Source organism: Patagioenas fasciata, chromosome 6 (assembly GCF_037038585.1).
Source record: "Patagioenas fasciata isolate bPatFas1 chromosome 6, bPatFas1.hap1, whole genome shotgun sequence".
In the NCBI taxonomy this organism is placed as follows: Eukaryota; Metazoa; Chordata; class Aves; order Columbiformes; family Columbidae; genus Patagioenas; species Patagioenas fasciata.
This window is the reverse complement of record NC_092525.1, coordinates 22,987,713-23,002,148: the sequence shown is the minus strand read 5'-3', so window position 1 is coordinate 23,002,148 and position 14,436 is coordinate 22,987,713. Positions and strand designations below refer to the sequence as shown.

Here is a 14,436-nt window from a genome sequence, read left to right as displayed (position 1 = left end):
CAGTATTTTTAGAGATTTCCACTCCTTGGCCTGATTTGGGATGAAGTCAAATATGCAAAGTCTTGGAAGCTGCCACAGGAAACGAAACTCAATTTTTCAACCAGCTTTAGATACAGCCTTCGGCCACAGTGATAAATCTTCTGCCAGTCTGGAGATCTGCACTTGCCTTCCAGATAAGGACCTAGTATGGTTTTTGTCCCTCAGCCAGCCCAGGGAAGTGCTGCTGTCTGAGGATGGGCTGAAGCTTCCCACAAGAGGCTGCTTCTCTGATGGGAGGCAATAGCAGGAGAGGGCATGTGGCAGAGCTCCCCGGCTCCTTGTCCCGTCCAGCCCTCCCAAGCCAGAGGAGTGGAGAGCTTGGCTATCTCCTTGTGCCTCGTCAGCTCTCTTCCAAGACAGCCCCCTTCCCCAAGGGTCCCATATCTACAAGACTTGTGTCTTGTTGCTGAAGCAGGGGAGATAATGATGGGACTGGCTTGGAAGAAGCTCAGTTCTCAGATTTACAGCAGGACTAGGCTCAGCTCAGCCATGTCAACCCACACATCCACTGAGTACTCCGCAGCACAGCTCCTCCAGAAACTGTTTCTACCTATATCGCTACAACAGCCAGGCAGTTTTGTGGGGTGAAGTCACACAGGCAGAGCACCTGCCATGGCAGTCACCTCCTTCCACTGTGTCACAGACCTGGTTCATCCTCCTGGTCAAACACACACCTTTGTGGTCCACACCAAGCTGCACATCCCAGGCAGGAGAGCTCTTCACCTGAGCTCACTTACCTGTGGAGGAGGACACAGCTGTCTTAACACCCCTCATAGCAGGGATTGAAGCATACTCTGGAGCTGCATTTGTTTTTCCACCAGCCACTGAGGGCTTTTCATAGAGCTAAATGCCATTAAATTAATCCTGCCTTCATCTCTAGTTTGACCATAGCCCACACATGTTACTAAGCCAGTCCCAAATCTGCACATCTGCTGGAAGGAGAGCTACCGTGTTACCTCAGCAGCATCATAAGGACCCACCTCAGAAGCATGCTGTGACCTTTGCTGTCCAGGGATGGGCTTTACTGGGACCACCCACCATGCCAGCCCTATGGTGGGAGGAGGGAGCTGTGGAAAACCCACATGTCCCACACTCACCTTGGAGAAGCCTTACCACCTCCTCTGCTCACTGAGGTTGGCCATGGAGGAGTGCTCATCCCCGTTGCATACAGCTACTTTTTGGGCAGATGGGACCATCCTCACCACCCATCTCAGGGGCAGCCTGACTACCAAAATGGGGTACACTGTGGTATCCCAAGATGTGTTTATAGCTGGCTAATTTTAGCACCTCTCATTTGCAAGGAGAGGGCTCCACCCAGCCCCGTGCTGGAACCACCTCTGGACTGGAAAGCAGCAGTTGTGAGACAACATCTGGCATCGCTCGGACAGGCAGAGGCAGGAAGCGAAGGAAAACAGTGTCTGTCCAAGGCTGCCGAGGGACTCCAGCTAGGCAGACAGTAGAATTTGGCCAAGACGCTGGAAAGAGTAACTCCAATCTTAAAAAGAGTTATTAAAAAAAAAAAAAAAAAAGAGACATTATAAGATGCTGGTTGCCATTTGTCATCCTTCAGCCTGCTGTTAACTCCCACTGTGTCTCTCCCTTCTGTGACATGGAGATGTCAACCCCTCCTGCCTCAAAGTCATTTGAGCTTCTTCTTCACATCTGGAGATCCCAGGGCCCCATCCCAGCATCGCCCATGGGACCTCGGCGCATGGGCTGTGAGGTCGCAGGGGAATACAGGGCAAGGCCCAGCCATCTCCTGGCCTCACCTTGATAGAGGGCAGTCCCTTACTTTTCAACTTCATTTAAAAATCAACACCTGGTTCTCGGATGGTGCAACAACCCTGCTTGGGGTTCCCCTGACTCAGGGGGATTCCGCTGAGCAGAACTCTGCTGAGGTGGCTGTGTACAGGGAGGCTGCCATACACTGCTTCTGCCATAGCTTTTACTGGTCTTGCTGGGAAATCCAGGCCAAACTGGGAACTAGAGCACCATGTGGTAGTAACTCTTGGTTCATTGGTGACTGGCAGCCATCAGGTGAGGAGCCACAGCACAGCAGCGTCAGGTGAGGAGACAGACACCCAAAGGGAGCTCAGATGAGCCAGCTGCAGGTCTGGATGGACATCTGAGGCTTGTTTCAACTCAGTCCAAACCACTCTGGTCTCAAAAACAACTTGGAACCTACATTATTTGCAATTCTACTTCTTTTGGCAATCAAGAAATAATAAGTAAGAGGCTGATATTATTATTTCAACTTCAGAGAGGTGAACAATCAGCTCTGCAAGGAATGCAAGCTTGGCTGACCGCTAAGGGCTTTGCAGAGATACCCAGCTCCCCTCAACAGGGTCTCTCTGTGGGCTGTGATGCTGAACATTATCTGCCCCTTGCAATTAGCCTGGTTGACAACCCAAACACACGCTGCCCATGGAGAGTCAAAAACCAAGTCAGGAGGGGAAACAGGAGGTCAACCCAGACACGCTCAGGATTCCCAACATTTGACTCAAATCTCAATGAATCACTTAGAGACCAAGAAGGGAAGCCACAGAAAAACACCAGCCCCCCCAACATGTCTTCTCCTTTCCGCCCCCAACAACAGCTCCCAGCAGAGACCTACTCTCCGAAGCACAACTCACCAGCCCAGCCTAGTGTCACCACTTGGCAAAACCCCTCCTGCAGCACCCACCCCACTCCTTTAATAGCCTACTGCACTAATTAGCCCTCATTAGCCTCTGAGCTCCTTCTGACCATCTCCCTTGCTTTCCAGTGAAGTGTCTTCCCTCTTGAGCCCACGTCTTTCTGCTTCCTGCACAGGTGGTGGGAGTTAAGCCCTTTCCTCTCCTAATTTGTGGCTTTCCCTCCTGGTTACCCACCCCCAGCATACACCCAGGGATGCCCAGCTCCCCCTACACTACTTCTGCTCCACTTTCAGTCCCCATGCTGGTGTCTCACCAGCCCAGTGAGGTGGAGGGAGCTGGGGCCAAACCCACGGGTGTGTCTCTTCTCTTCCTGAAAACTGTCTCTTTTAGGAGAAACCTTTGTGGATGCTTCCCACCTTATGCTCCTGCTGAACTCATTCATAGCTGCCTGTGTTGCCAGAAGGATCCTGTGGTTCAGGCAAGGTCTGGACGCAGTGTCCATCTCTGCCTGCCTCACCAGCTGGCTCGCACTGTGCACAATGCAGAGGGGTCCCCATCGCTGTTGTTGTCTCTCTGCGGTCCCCTGATCGGCTGCATGGTGTCCCCAGGATAAGCCCGCTGGGCCGGCAGCCCCAAGCCCTGCTCCACTGGCCCCAGCCCCCTTGTCCCCCAGCCCAAGGCTCCAGCATGTTCCCAACCCCAGCCAACACCTCAGGGCAGCACACACGACACATAAGTAGCAACTTATAGAAAGGACTTGGGAGTCTCTCCCCCCTTTTATTGAAAATTATCATTTCTATTCTAGTGCAAACACTGTACATTTTACATCACAAAGCAAGAGACCATTTACAGGATACATTTCCATCTGGGAATCCCTCCCGTGGCTTCATGTGTCAAGCTCCACCAGCCTCATCAATCATCCATCCCTGTTGTGCTCAAACATCCCACTCAGAGGGAATCAGCCACCTACTTCTGCATGGAGGAAGGGGAGGACTGAGAAAACAGTGTTTGTACAGAACAGGTGAGAGGAATGTGCCTCAAGACAGACCATTTCCTCCCCTGAATGGTAACCAAACTCAGTGATGACTGGGGTAGCCACGGCAACTTCCTAAGAGCTGCGACTGAAAGCCTACTAAAACCCTGCAGAACTCCATGCTTTCAGGATAAGGCCCTTAATTTGCAAATATATTTACATGGTTCAACAAAATACAGATTAAACATACAAGATCATATTTTGCTTTGGCTGGATAGACAACTGGACACTGCCTGTTGGCTGAGGTCATCAGCAATCAAGAAACAAACAACAAAACCTGTTCATTCCTCCAGCTGGACTCTGTTTAGTGAATCCATGTAAACAAAGCAATAGTATCTTGGATGCTCTGGTTTACATCGTAATGTTGCCCAGCTCGAAGGTGATGTAAAGGTCTCACCTGGACTCACAACAGCTCAGTCACGTGTGATGGCAGCCCCAACCAAGCAGCCCAACACAAGGCAAGACCCAACTAAAACTGGAAGTGAAAAGGGTTAGAGAACCTTCCCGCAGGAGCAGCCCCACTATGCAAGTCAATGCAATTCCTCACATGAATAAAGGGAGGAGGGCAAACAAGGGTTTGCACAGGCACCTATGTGAGCCCCTTCATGTAAACATCACAGTGTGGGGGTGGGGATGGTCCATAGATGGATAATGGGGTACCAGAAGGTTCATGCTCTCTGAACTGCCTCCTTGCTAACTTTAGAAACAGGTGCTTGCACACACATGTCCAAGAATGCTGTTCAAGGTGATTTCTCCACTGCAGAAAAGCTGAGCAAAGAGTAGGGAAAAGCCACAGGACAGCAAGATGCTGAAGGAAACAGCTGAAACCTCTGAAGTGGACACTTGGGCAGCCTCAGGCCAGCACAGAGGTGCAGGTCCAGGCTGCTGTCACTGCTGGGATGGTGGTGGATGGCAGAGAAGGGCAGCAAGGCAAAGAGAAAGGCGAGCACCAGGCTCAGACAACTGGTTCAACCTCTGAGTAATACTACATTGCACAGGGTCCTTTTTCTTTCTGATGGTGCAGGACATGTTCTTCGATACCTTCGTTGTTTGTGTAGGCACAGGAACCAAGAGTGAGTTTCTAAATGAGGGCTGAGATTTCCAACTGGAAAAAAACTACTCATGATGGAAATATTTTGGTTTAGAGATGTTAGCTTCTTCAGATTATATAAGGACTAAAAAAGGGATCAAACAGAACATCATGGATTTTTTTAAAATGCAATGTTGTCCAGCCTCACTTCTCCTGCTGGTGTTCTGTCTGGAAGCATAAGATGCGACTTTTAACTTTTTGTCCTGATCGCAATCAGATGTATTTTTTTCTCAAAAATATTCGTACAGGGAGAAAAAAGTTCCAGCAGCAACACACCCAATCACCAGCACAACTTAACACCAGTTTGGATTTGGGGCTTTTTTTCCCCAGTGTTAGCTCAAATACTTTGGCTGGATTTCCATTCGTCTTCCGCCAGTTTAATTTTCATCTTCACTTTAAAGAGATTTATTTCTCATCTCCTGCAACATCCTATTTTAGACTACCAAAGCCCACTGTCAGACGTCTACATATGCCCAGGCTGTCTGTAGCAAACATGAAGATGGAAACCTAAGCCATATGACTGAGCTTCATTCTCCTTCCCTTATGGTCCAGCCTGGACCATGCTCTGCTGCCTTCAGTGGGACTATTCCACAGCAAAGTCACAATTGCTTAGGGGCAGGTCCCCTGTATAAGTGCTATTTGCCATAAATAAACCTCCTCTTCTGCCCAAATTTGAGAGACACAGGCATCACCAGCAACAAAAGAGATCCTAATTTCTTCAGTACGCTTGCATGGAAGAAACTTCTCCTGGGTTGCAACTACTCATTATGGAGAGAAGGAAATGAGGTCCTAATTAGCTTTCCAGACCCCAGAGGAGTGAGGACAGCAGGTAGGGAGAGCAGAGGACAGTGGTTAAGGCTACAGAACACATCTCACTGGGCAATGTTATGGGAATTGGGGGAAGATGCAGTTTTCGTGTGTGATGCTCCCTGACGAGACATCACCTGTCCTCAGAGGGGCTGGCAGACACTTGCGACAGGGATGTCTTTGCATGTTCCCAAGAGCCACACAAACCTATCTGACTGGAGAGCAGATCCTCATCTTCATCTATGAACATGCAAATGCCCATGGGGAAAATCTGCAAAGGAGCATGGCTCCCTCCAGCTCCCCTTCTTTGGGGTTTCTCATGGGAAGACGTAAGCCGGTCCTTTCCAGCGATCCCTGAGGCCACCGGGAAGACTTCAGACCTGGGTCAGAGAGGCTGCAGCTGGAATCTCAATGCACAGCTCCAGGATCCTGGATGTAGCACAAACATCCCAAACATTTTCAAAGGATTTTATTTTGTTTAATAAAAAACACCAACCAAGCTTGCATGTATATCTTATATATATAAATATATACAGTATATATAAAACAAATGCATCTGGACAATGCCTTTCCCTGTGGCGCAAACTGCAAGGCACAGAAAGAAGTGTCCTAACAGTCCTATTCTTAACACTACAGAGCGATCCCTCTCACCGTGTCTGCCCCACTCACGCCCCCACACTGGCTTTTCTCTCTTCTTTGGCTTTTTGAGGCAGCAGCGCCAGGAATACTCAGGAAAGCATTAAAGCGCTGCGAAGCCCAAGGTCTTCCTCACATCTTGAACTGGTCCAGGTAACCCAGGCAGGATGACCCCATCTCATTACGTTAATGGGCTTCTCACAGACTAATGATCACAGCACTGCCTCTGTGGAATGAGGGACTAGAAGGATGAAAGGCTGGGTGGATACAAGGGAAAGCGGTGACCAAACAACTTCTTCTTCTAAGGTGAACTGGGGTGGGGGGGGGAGATGAGCAAGCTTTGCACCTCAGCAGGATGGCAGGTGGGACATGTCCATGGGCTGAGACCAGCAGAGGTTTCTTTCTGCAGTCCCATATAAAAATGGAAACCAACAAGGGTGAGACTGTCCTTTACTGAAGAAGCTCGTAGTATATTGAGCAGAAGCAATAAACCTGACAATAACAACAAATAAAAAAAAGGTGGCATTATCCCAAAAGGAAGGAGGAACCTTGTCATTCATGAGCGGTTCAGTTTGCTCCCACTTTGGTTCCCATGTTCAGTTCTGGGTTAGGGTTGGCTTTTTTCTTCTTTTTTTCTCTCTCTTTTTTTATTTTTTTTTTCATTTCTTTCAGCACAAACAAGTTGCAAAGCAGGACGGGTGCTGTTGTATTTTCTCCTTCTGCAAGGCAGCTGCCTCCAGTCATTAATTGACTGTGGGCACTTGATTCCTCTGTAAACTATATTCCTTTGCCTTCAGTCTCAGGTTGGCAATACTGTTGGCCATATTCATGCCCTGCGCCGGGCTGGCATTGGTACACGTGGCGGAGTAGGTGGCCATGGCACTGTGGGATGGAAAGAGAGAAACATCACGTCAGACGTGGTCTTCACACCACGCAGAGAGCAGACGCACACCGCAGTGAGGTTAAACCCTGGGGTTTCCATACCTGGGGGATGTATTTCTTACGTGAGCAGGGAATTATCACCACTCTTTATTTTACATCTCTGTGAATCTCTCCACTGCAGTTCACTTACCCAGGGATAGCAAACACCAAAGCTGGTTGAAGTCAATAGGAAAATTTCCATTTCCTAACCCAAAAGGTTCACAATGAGGTCCAGGTGACCAGCCTGCCAGTTAAACCACTGTCCTTTACAGTATTTCCACTGGAAGCAATGTCTTTTTGATGAGAGTAGTTGCTGGTTTGATTGCCTGTGAACTCACGTCACTTCTGAAACATGTTACACTCTGGGAAAAACACATTTCAACAGTGGTGCTTTTTGGTTTCAGCCTTTTGCAATGAAAATTTCTACACTTTTTCCCCTCAAAACTTCAGCTGATCATATAGAGCATGCCTTAAAGGTTGAAGGGAAAAAAGATAAATACTTTTTTTCTCCCTTCAAATCATGTCTTTATTCATGAAAAACACTACTTTTGGCAGCAGAGGCTGAACAAAGATCTCCAAGTCCTTTCTTATCCAACCAAAAATCTGCAAATCTGCTTTCCAGACCACAGAAAACTTGCTTAACGCATGTATCCCAGGTTTCTGTGAAAAGCACCCCCCTGCTCCAAAAGCCAGCCAACTATCTGACGTATTGCATTTCCTATACATAGGTCCACAGATAAAACACAGTTGAAAAACAAGGAGTGAACTAGAGACGTCCATTTAATGCAGCCAGCATGTACAGTATGAAAACATGAATGCTCTTCTGGAGGCAAGTCAGGTCTGGTGCTGACCCCTTCCATCTGCCTGAGGCTCTGGGAAACACTCTCCTCCACCCACAACCCAAGAAAGCAGATAGCCTGCTTTTTCTGCTTTTTTATTTTCTTTTGTTTTCCAGCACTGATGTCCACAACTGGAAGAGCCTTTGCAACAGCAATCTCCCTTGAGGGATGTGGGCGTATGCTGCACGCCCAGATCCAGGCCGTGGATGTGTGTGCTCGCCTCAAAGCGCTGGTGGTATCATCTCTGACTTTGCAGGGCAGAGCTGACCTGCCAGGAATTTAAATGCAACTCAGTGCTCTCTGAATCCTCAGCATCCACAAGATCCAGATCAGGCAACACTAGTAGGTACCATCCCAGGCCAAAGAACTCCTATTCCTCACTTTAAAATCAGGGTAAAAAAAAACTTCAGAAAGGAACAACAAACAGCACTGGTGGAAATAAGGCAGCTTACACCCACAGAAATTACAGGTAAGACTCATGGGTATACGGCTGCTTACACCCATCCAGGGAAAAACACCAAAAACTCTCCCCAGGAGAGCAAACATTCAGGACGCTTTGAGAGTCTCTAACAGCTGCTGGAAGGATATGGATGACAGACATCAAAATACACACATCAAAATACAGATATATCCTTAAAAATACAGACTTCTCATTTTTTTTAATTTATTCTTTTGGAAGAAGCCAAAGCCCTTCAGATAAAAAAGCCATGGCAGCCCCGAGCAGATGAGCTGGTAAGGAAGAGGTGTGGATCTCCCTGGGGTTCAGGGGTGTTGGACTCTGTCCAACTTGAGGTGCACCAGCTGCATTTTGCAGGGGTCCAGGACAGGATGGATTGGTGTGCCTGGGGCTTTCCCCAGCCGGTCACACATCCCCTGAGTTCCCTCTCTGTGCCTGGGTTTGTGACATTATCCTCTCCCACGCCATAAGTCAGCAGCAACGTGAGAAGCTCAGTGCTGCCTGCAGAGGCATTGCAAAGTTTCACAAGCAGCCATTGCCACTCGCTTCCACAGTGTGCATCTCTCCCAGGTTTCTGTGCTGGAAGAAACAAGAAGAGCCTCAAGGATGTTCTAGATTAGATAAAACAGGAATTTTCAGTCTCAGGTATAAACTGTTCCCATTCAAAACCCATGTATAGCTGCTGCCCAAGTTCAGTCTAAAACTCCAGAGAGCCTCCTGCTCTCAGTTCCCCAGAGGTGTGGGGAAAATTTCTGTTGCCCAGTGAAATCTCCACTAAACCAAAAATCTAAATGAGCAGCACCCAAGAAGGCTGCTTCCAAACACTGGTATGGCTTGAGTGTTTGGTCCAGAGATTCTCCAGAGTCTAATAAGGGTTGAAGTCACCCTGCTGCCCCCCGCTCTGCCCCATTCAGGCACAAAGAGAGCCTCCTTTCTCTGCTCAGCTGCCTGCTTTCATGAAACACAGAGGAACATAATGTTTCTGAGACCTAAAATCCTTCTTTCAAATCTGGTTTTCGATGGCCCATGGAGTCAAAGGTTGTTGGAGTGGGAAGTGCAAGCTGACAGCGCGACTGTGAGTCTTGTTTTCTTAGGAACCTACGCTAAAAAATGTCTAAGCAAAACATTTCAACTTCAAAAAAATAATAGTATCTACTTGGCTATCTATGTGACACAGATTTGCAAATAGCTTTGGTTGACCTGTGGCTGAATATATTTGGAGAATAAACATACTGATTGAAAACTTTCCCCACATCTAAGAGTAAAACCAGCACTGGCCCTGCAGCTCTCAGCCCTCTCCCGGACCAGCCATCCATCAGGGGCTGGTACGGCAGCGCCAGAGGTATGGGGAGGAGGCAGAGGGCCACGCAAACCCTCTGCACAGATGTTTTTCACCAAGTGTCCAATACTTTAATAACCCTACTCAGTTCCAAGCCTTAATGAGGCTGTGAACACAATTGCTAAGAGATGACCTGTAGGATTAGAAAGCCTGGGAAGCATAAAGCATCTGAGGGTCTTTATCACCCTGCATTCTCTGCCAATGCCTCCTACCCCTGCAGGGCCACGGGAGGGCGACAGTCCATCTTGGTTTGGTGTGTCAGCCACTGGTGATGGCTGTAAACTGCACATCTATGCTGAAACATTTGGGCTTAAAACAAGGAGAAGACATCAACACAGTGAGAATGCATCTCCGCACTGTGGAAAGGCTTCGCCAGGTCTGGACCTCAGGAAGAGAAAACCATCTCCCTTGCTTTCCTCATTTGCAGGTCCCTGATGCCTTGGGCTTCTCATTGCCTCAGACATCCCTTCCTAGCATGCCCCTGGAAGTTACCTTTGCAGGGCCTTCTCCGAGAACCCGTTATGAAGCCTTTCATGTAAACATCATCTTGGGAGGGATGATCTATTTTTAAAAGTTTGAGAGGTAGAAATAAGGCACAAGCATCCAAGCAGGCATCTGGTACTGTGACCAGAGCAGACTCAGTATGGTGGAGAAGGACCTGTGCTTCTCTTCCCTAAACTCACTCACCCAAACTCCTCTCTAGGATGCACCGAGAAGCACTTCACAGTGAGAAAGCCTAAACCTCAAAAGAGGGATTTTGCCACACAGCAGTCCTCAGATAAAATCCAAAGGATAAGGGCCATCTCTAAGACCAAACTGGTGGTCATTGAAAGCATCCTAGTCAGTAGCTGGAGCAGGTGAACCTATGATTTATTCTAGAGCTACAGGGTGGATGACGAGGAGCCCACGGCAATGAAGCAGCAAACTATCAGGGAAACCACGTGTTTGCACACCTAACTGTGCAAACAATGTTTGGGATGCAAGAAGGGGGTCAATGTGACTGAGGAAGAGAGGTCCTGGGCCTGGTGTGACTCCCAGAAGCCAGTGAGACAGCTGCTTGTGATCAAGTCAGATGAACAGGAAGAAACACAGCCAAAGGCTCCAGGTCCTGACCAACAATGAAGCCACTGTGCTAAAAAATACCCACCAACCTCATTTTTCACTGCCTACAAGCCACAAACCAACACATCCTGTGGATCTTGTGTCCACACCCAGTTCCTGTTGGGCTGTGGATGGCAGAGAGGAGGACAGGGAGGTGTGTGACATCCATGGACATCCCAGATCCTTCGAGCAGACTGGGGCTGCCACATCTGCACTTCTTTCCTGCCACCCCTCAAGCAGTGCTGGCCACGGGAGATGGACACTTACTGGGGGCAAACCACAGCACAACAGCATAGCTCGTTCACACACACACTTGTGCTCTAGCAACTTGAAAGAAATTGATCACCAGTTCAGCACTGACCATTGAGGGAAGGACTGGGAGCAACATGCATGAAGGGAGGGAATTCTCAGCCCTTCCTTGCATCCCAACCCATAACTGCCATAGGACAGCTACAGAACTCCCTCTTCTGGCCACTGTGTGGTGGCTGAACCTCCCCAAGTGCTCTGCCATCACCTCTCCTGGATCTGTGTCCCATGGAAAGGTTTCCTTGCTTTAAACTGGATGCATCAGAGAAGGAAGTGCAACTCCTCCTCACTCCATGTATTTCTACTTGATTCTCCTTTCAAACTTCCTGAACTGCTGAGAGAAAACACCAAAGAAGAAGTCGCTTCCTCCCATGGAGCTGGCTGCCAGAAAGCCAGAATGATGCTGAACCGAGCCCATCTTGCAAGTCTGGCACCAAGGTAGCATGGGATGGGAACAGGTAATGAAAAGCAGTGGGGTGGGCAACTGCTGTATCCTCCAGTTGTTCCACGTGAATATAAACAGCCCATTAGAGCTGTCTGAAGACCACTCTCAGGCTGATCGGTATTATGCCAGAGGGGTTACTCACTCACCTGTAAGGCGAGGTGGTACCCCAGGAGAGATAGTCAGTGGGTCTTGGAGCTGGGCGAGGTACTATGGGCTGCTCCACGGCGGTCACATCCCCTGAGTAGGATTTGAGCAGAGAAGCATTCTTGCTGGCCAGCATTGCCCTCTCGTTCCGGCGAAACTTGGCTCTCCGGTTCTGGAACCATACCTGGGGTGGGAAGTGCACAGACCCAAGAACTATCACAATCAGCTCTGCTGTGACACAACAGGACTCTGCAAAAGCAGGCTGCTTTGGCATGCCCATCACTGGAAACTCTAATGACAAGACAATTCTTAAGTACACCCTGATAAAGCCCTCATGCGAGGAACTGGCTCAGGGAGGTCCCTGGCGGATCAGATCTGTCCTGTGCTGTAGGCAGCCAGGCCTGCGAGTGCTGTAGATGGTTTGCTTTGACCTTCAGAGGGTGCAGGCTTGCAAGATAAGAGCTGAGCAGCTCAAGATAATGTGAGCAGCCTGAGTACAGAACATCTGACATCCTGGCCTTGAATGAACCATATGAACAAGGCCAGGTTGGAAGGAACTTGGAGCAACCTCGTCTACTGGAAGGTGTCCCTGCCCATGGCAGGGAGGTTGGAACTAGATGATCTTTAAGATCCCTTCCAACCCAAACCATTCTGTGAACACATCTGACTGGGCAGGTGGTAAGTACAGTGGCAGATCAGGCCTGGTAGTGCTCCTCAAGGCATGGCATGCTTGGGACCGCAATACAGCATCACCCAGAAGCTTGGTGACCCTAGTGTGACACACAGACCTCGGGAATTTCTACTGCTGTTATGGAATGGCCTCACGACCACCCCAGGTGAGGCATGTCTGGATACAAGCTGTGGCGATTACCTGAACTCTGGCTTCAGTGAGGTTGACTCTGCGTGCAAGGTCTTCCCGTACAAAGGCATCGGGGTAGTGTGTCCTCTCAAAGACCCTCTCTAATGCCTGGAGCTGGCTGCTGTTGAAGGTAGTCCTGTTCCTTCTCTGCTTTCTTTTCTTCTTCTCTTCTGAGTTCAGCTGATCATCTAGGAAATAGAATTGGGAGATGTCATAGGCTAGAAAGCTAAGAGGCCACAGCAATCAGGTGAAAAACCTCAACGGTTTCAAGATACAAAGGGCTTAGGAAGGAGCTTGCACAATTTCCACACCACACCTTAACCACGCCACGTTAGTCCCTGTGTAAAAAGGAGGTGGAAAGCGCATTGACCAAAATTGTTTATTTCCCAGCTCAACTACAATAAGACTTGTACCAGCTCTCTCAACCTATCCCATGCCTCAGCTTCCTTATCTCTAAAAAGAAACAAAAAAGCCCAAAACACATCTCCCCATTCCTGACAACCCTAGAAACCTTTTCTGACTGCAAAGAATCATGAACCCCTGTTCTCTTGGCTTCAAATTTCCAAAGACCAACCTCACTGGGACATAATACAGCCCTCCGGGGTGAATACAAGTCTTGCACCAGCTTTTACTGGGAGAAGATGTGTCCATTCCAGAGCAAGGAAAGCACAAGGAAACAGCTATTACTCTGGGCTTGACTACAGCCAAGGTAATGCCGTCTCTGTATGTAGCTCCAGTTGGCTTAAATGAGAACTAAGTTCTCTTATCCTCCCTGCATCCAGACTGAGAGGCATCAATTCAGGCAGAGATGGGGAGCTGTGAACAAAGAGGTGTCAAACAGTGGAAATGAAGTGTGACTGATATGGGCCTGAACAAGAGATAAGCACAACAGCCAGTTTCATTAGTATGCTTGCAAACCAAGGACATGGAAATACAGTCAGACAGACACAGATAGCATTGTAATTGGGAAGCAAAAACCCAGTCAGAGAAAGCCGGAGCATAAGCACGTTGGATACTGTTGACTGAAGAACAGTTGTGCACTCTCCAGCATCCCCTGCCTTGCCCAAGCCAGCAAGGTGGTGAGCAACGAACTGTGTGTCCCATTAAGAGCACGTATTGTTTTGTGCCTGGTTTGTATTTCTTCCAGCAATAAATCAGTACATCTACACATCCAGAGTCAAACTTATCACTACTGCCTGTGCCTGCGGTCACTGGAGCAACATCAGTGCTCAGATGACTATTGAAATGGCTTTTCTTAGCACATGTTGCACATGCCAGTGTAATAGCAGTGATGGAGCTATCAATGCACAGACACTTGTGGGTAAGACAGCCCTGTGCAGGCTGCAGGACTGGTGCAACCATCGCCATGCACTCGTCCTTCTTCAAGTGCTCCAGCGTGTGTGGGCTCCTACCAAAACCACCTCAAGTTCCTACAGCCCCAGCTTTTAATGCACGCAAGCACAGCAGGCAGAGCCCCAGGTGGGCAGTGTGTGGTCCCACTGTCTCATGTAGAAGGACAGTAGTCACATCTGGGAGGATCTGAGCTAATACACGTCAGCATGCATTAAAATATATTGATTGTAGTATCTATAAAAATGCATGTGCTAGTGAATTACATTTTAAGTTAATCACTGAGCACCTTGGCCTAGATGACAACTCACCACTGAGAGTCCAGGGCTTGACCTGCTATATACAGTTCCAAATATCCCCTGGACGGCCATTCCTTTTGCCATAGACAAATATGACAGCTCCCCTCATCCTCCTGCTCTCAAGGGGGTATGTAA

At 48.7% G+C, this 14,436-nt stretch overlaps 1 protein-coding gene across 1 annotated transcript in view; it reads right to left on the bottom strand.

The window, feature by feature from the left end:
* Positions 1 to 3,412: 3,412 nt before the first annotated feature.
* PRRX1 (paired related homeobox 1) overlaps positions 3,413 to 14,436 on the bottom strand; it is a 42,121-nt gene continuing 31,097 nt past the window's right edge. Inside the window, exons 2-4 of the mRNA XM_065842189.2 lie at positions 12,665 to 12,840; positions 11,796 to 11,977; positions 3,413 to 7,123 (exon numbers count right to left, since the gene is read on the bottom strand). Coding sequence (XP_065698261.1) covers positions 6,985 to 7,123; positions 11,796 to 11,977; positions 12,665 to 12,840 — 497 coding nt within the window. The 3' untranslated portion in view covers positions 3,413 to 6,984. The remainder of the gene's footprint in view (positions 7,124 to 11,795; positions 11,978 to 12,664; positions 12,841 to 14,436) is intronic.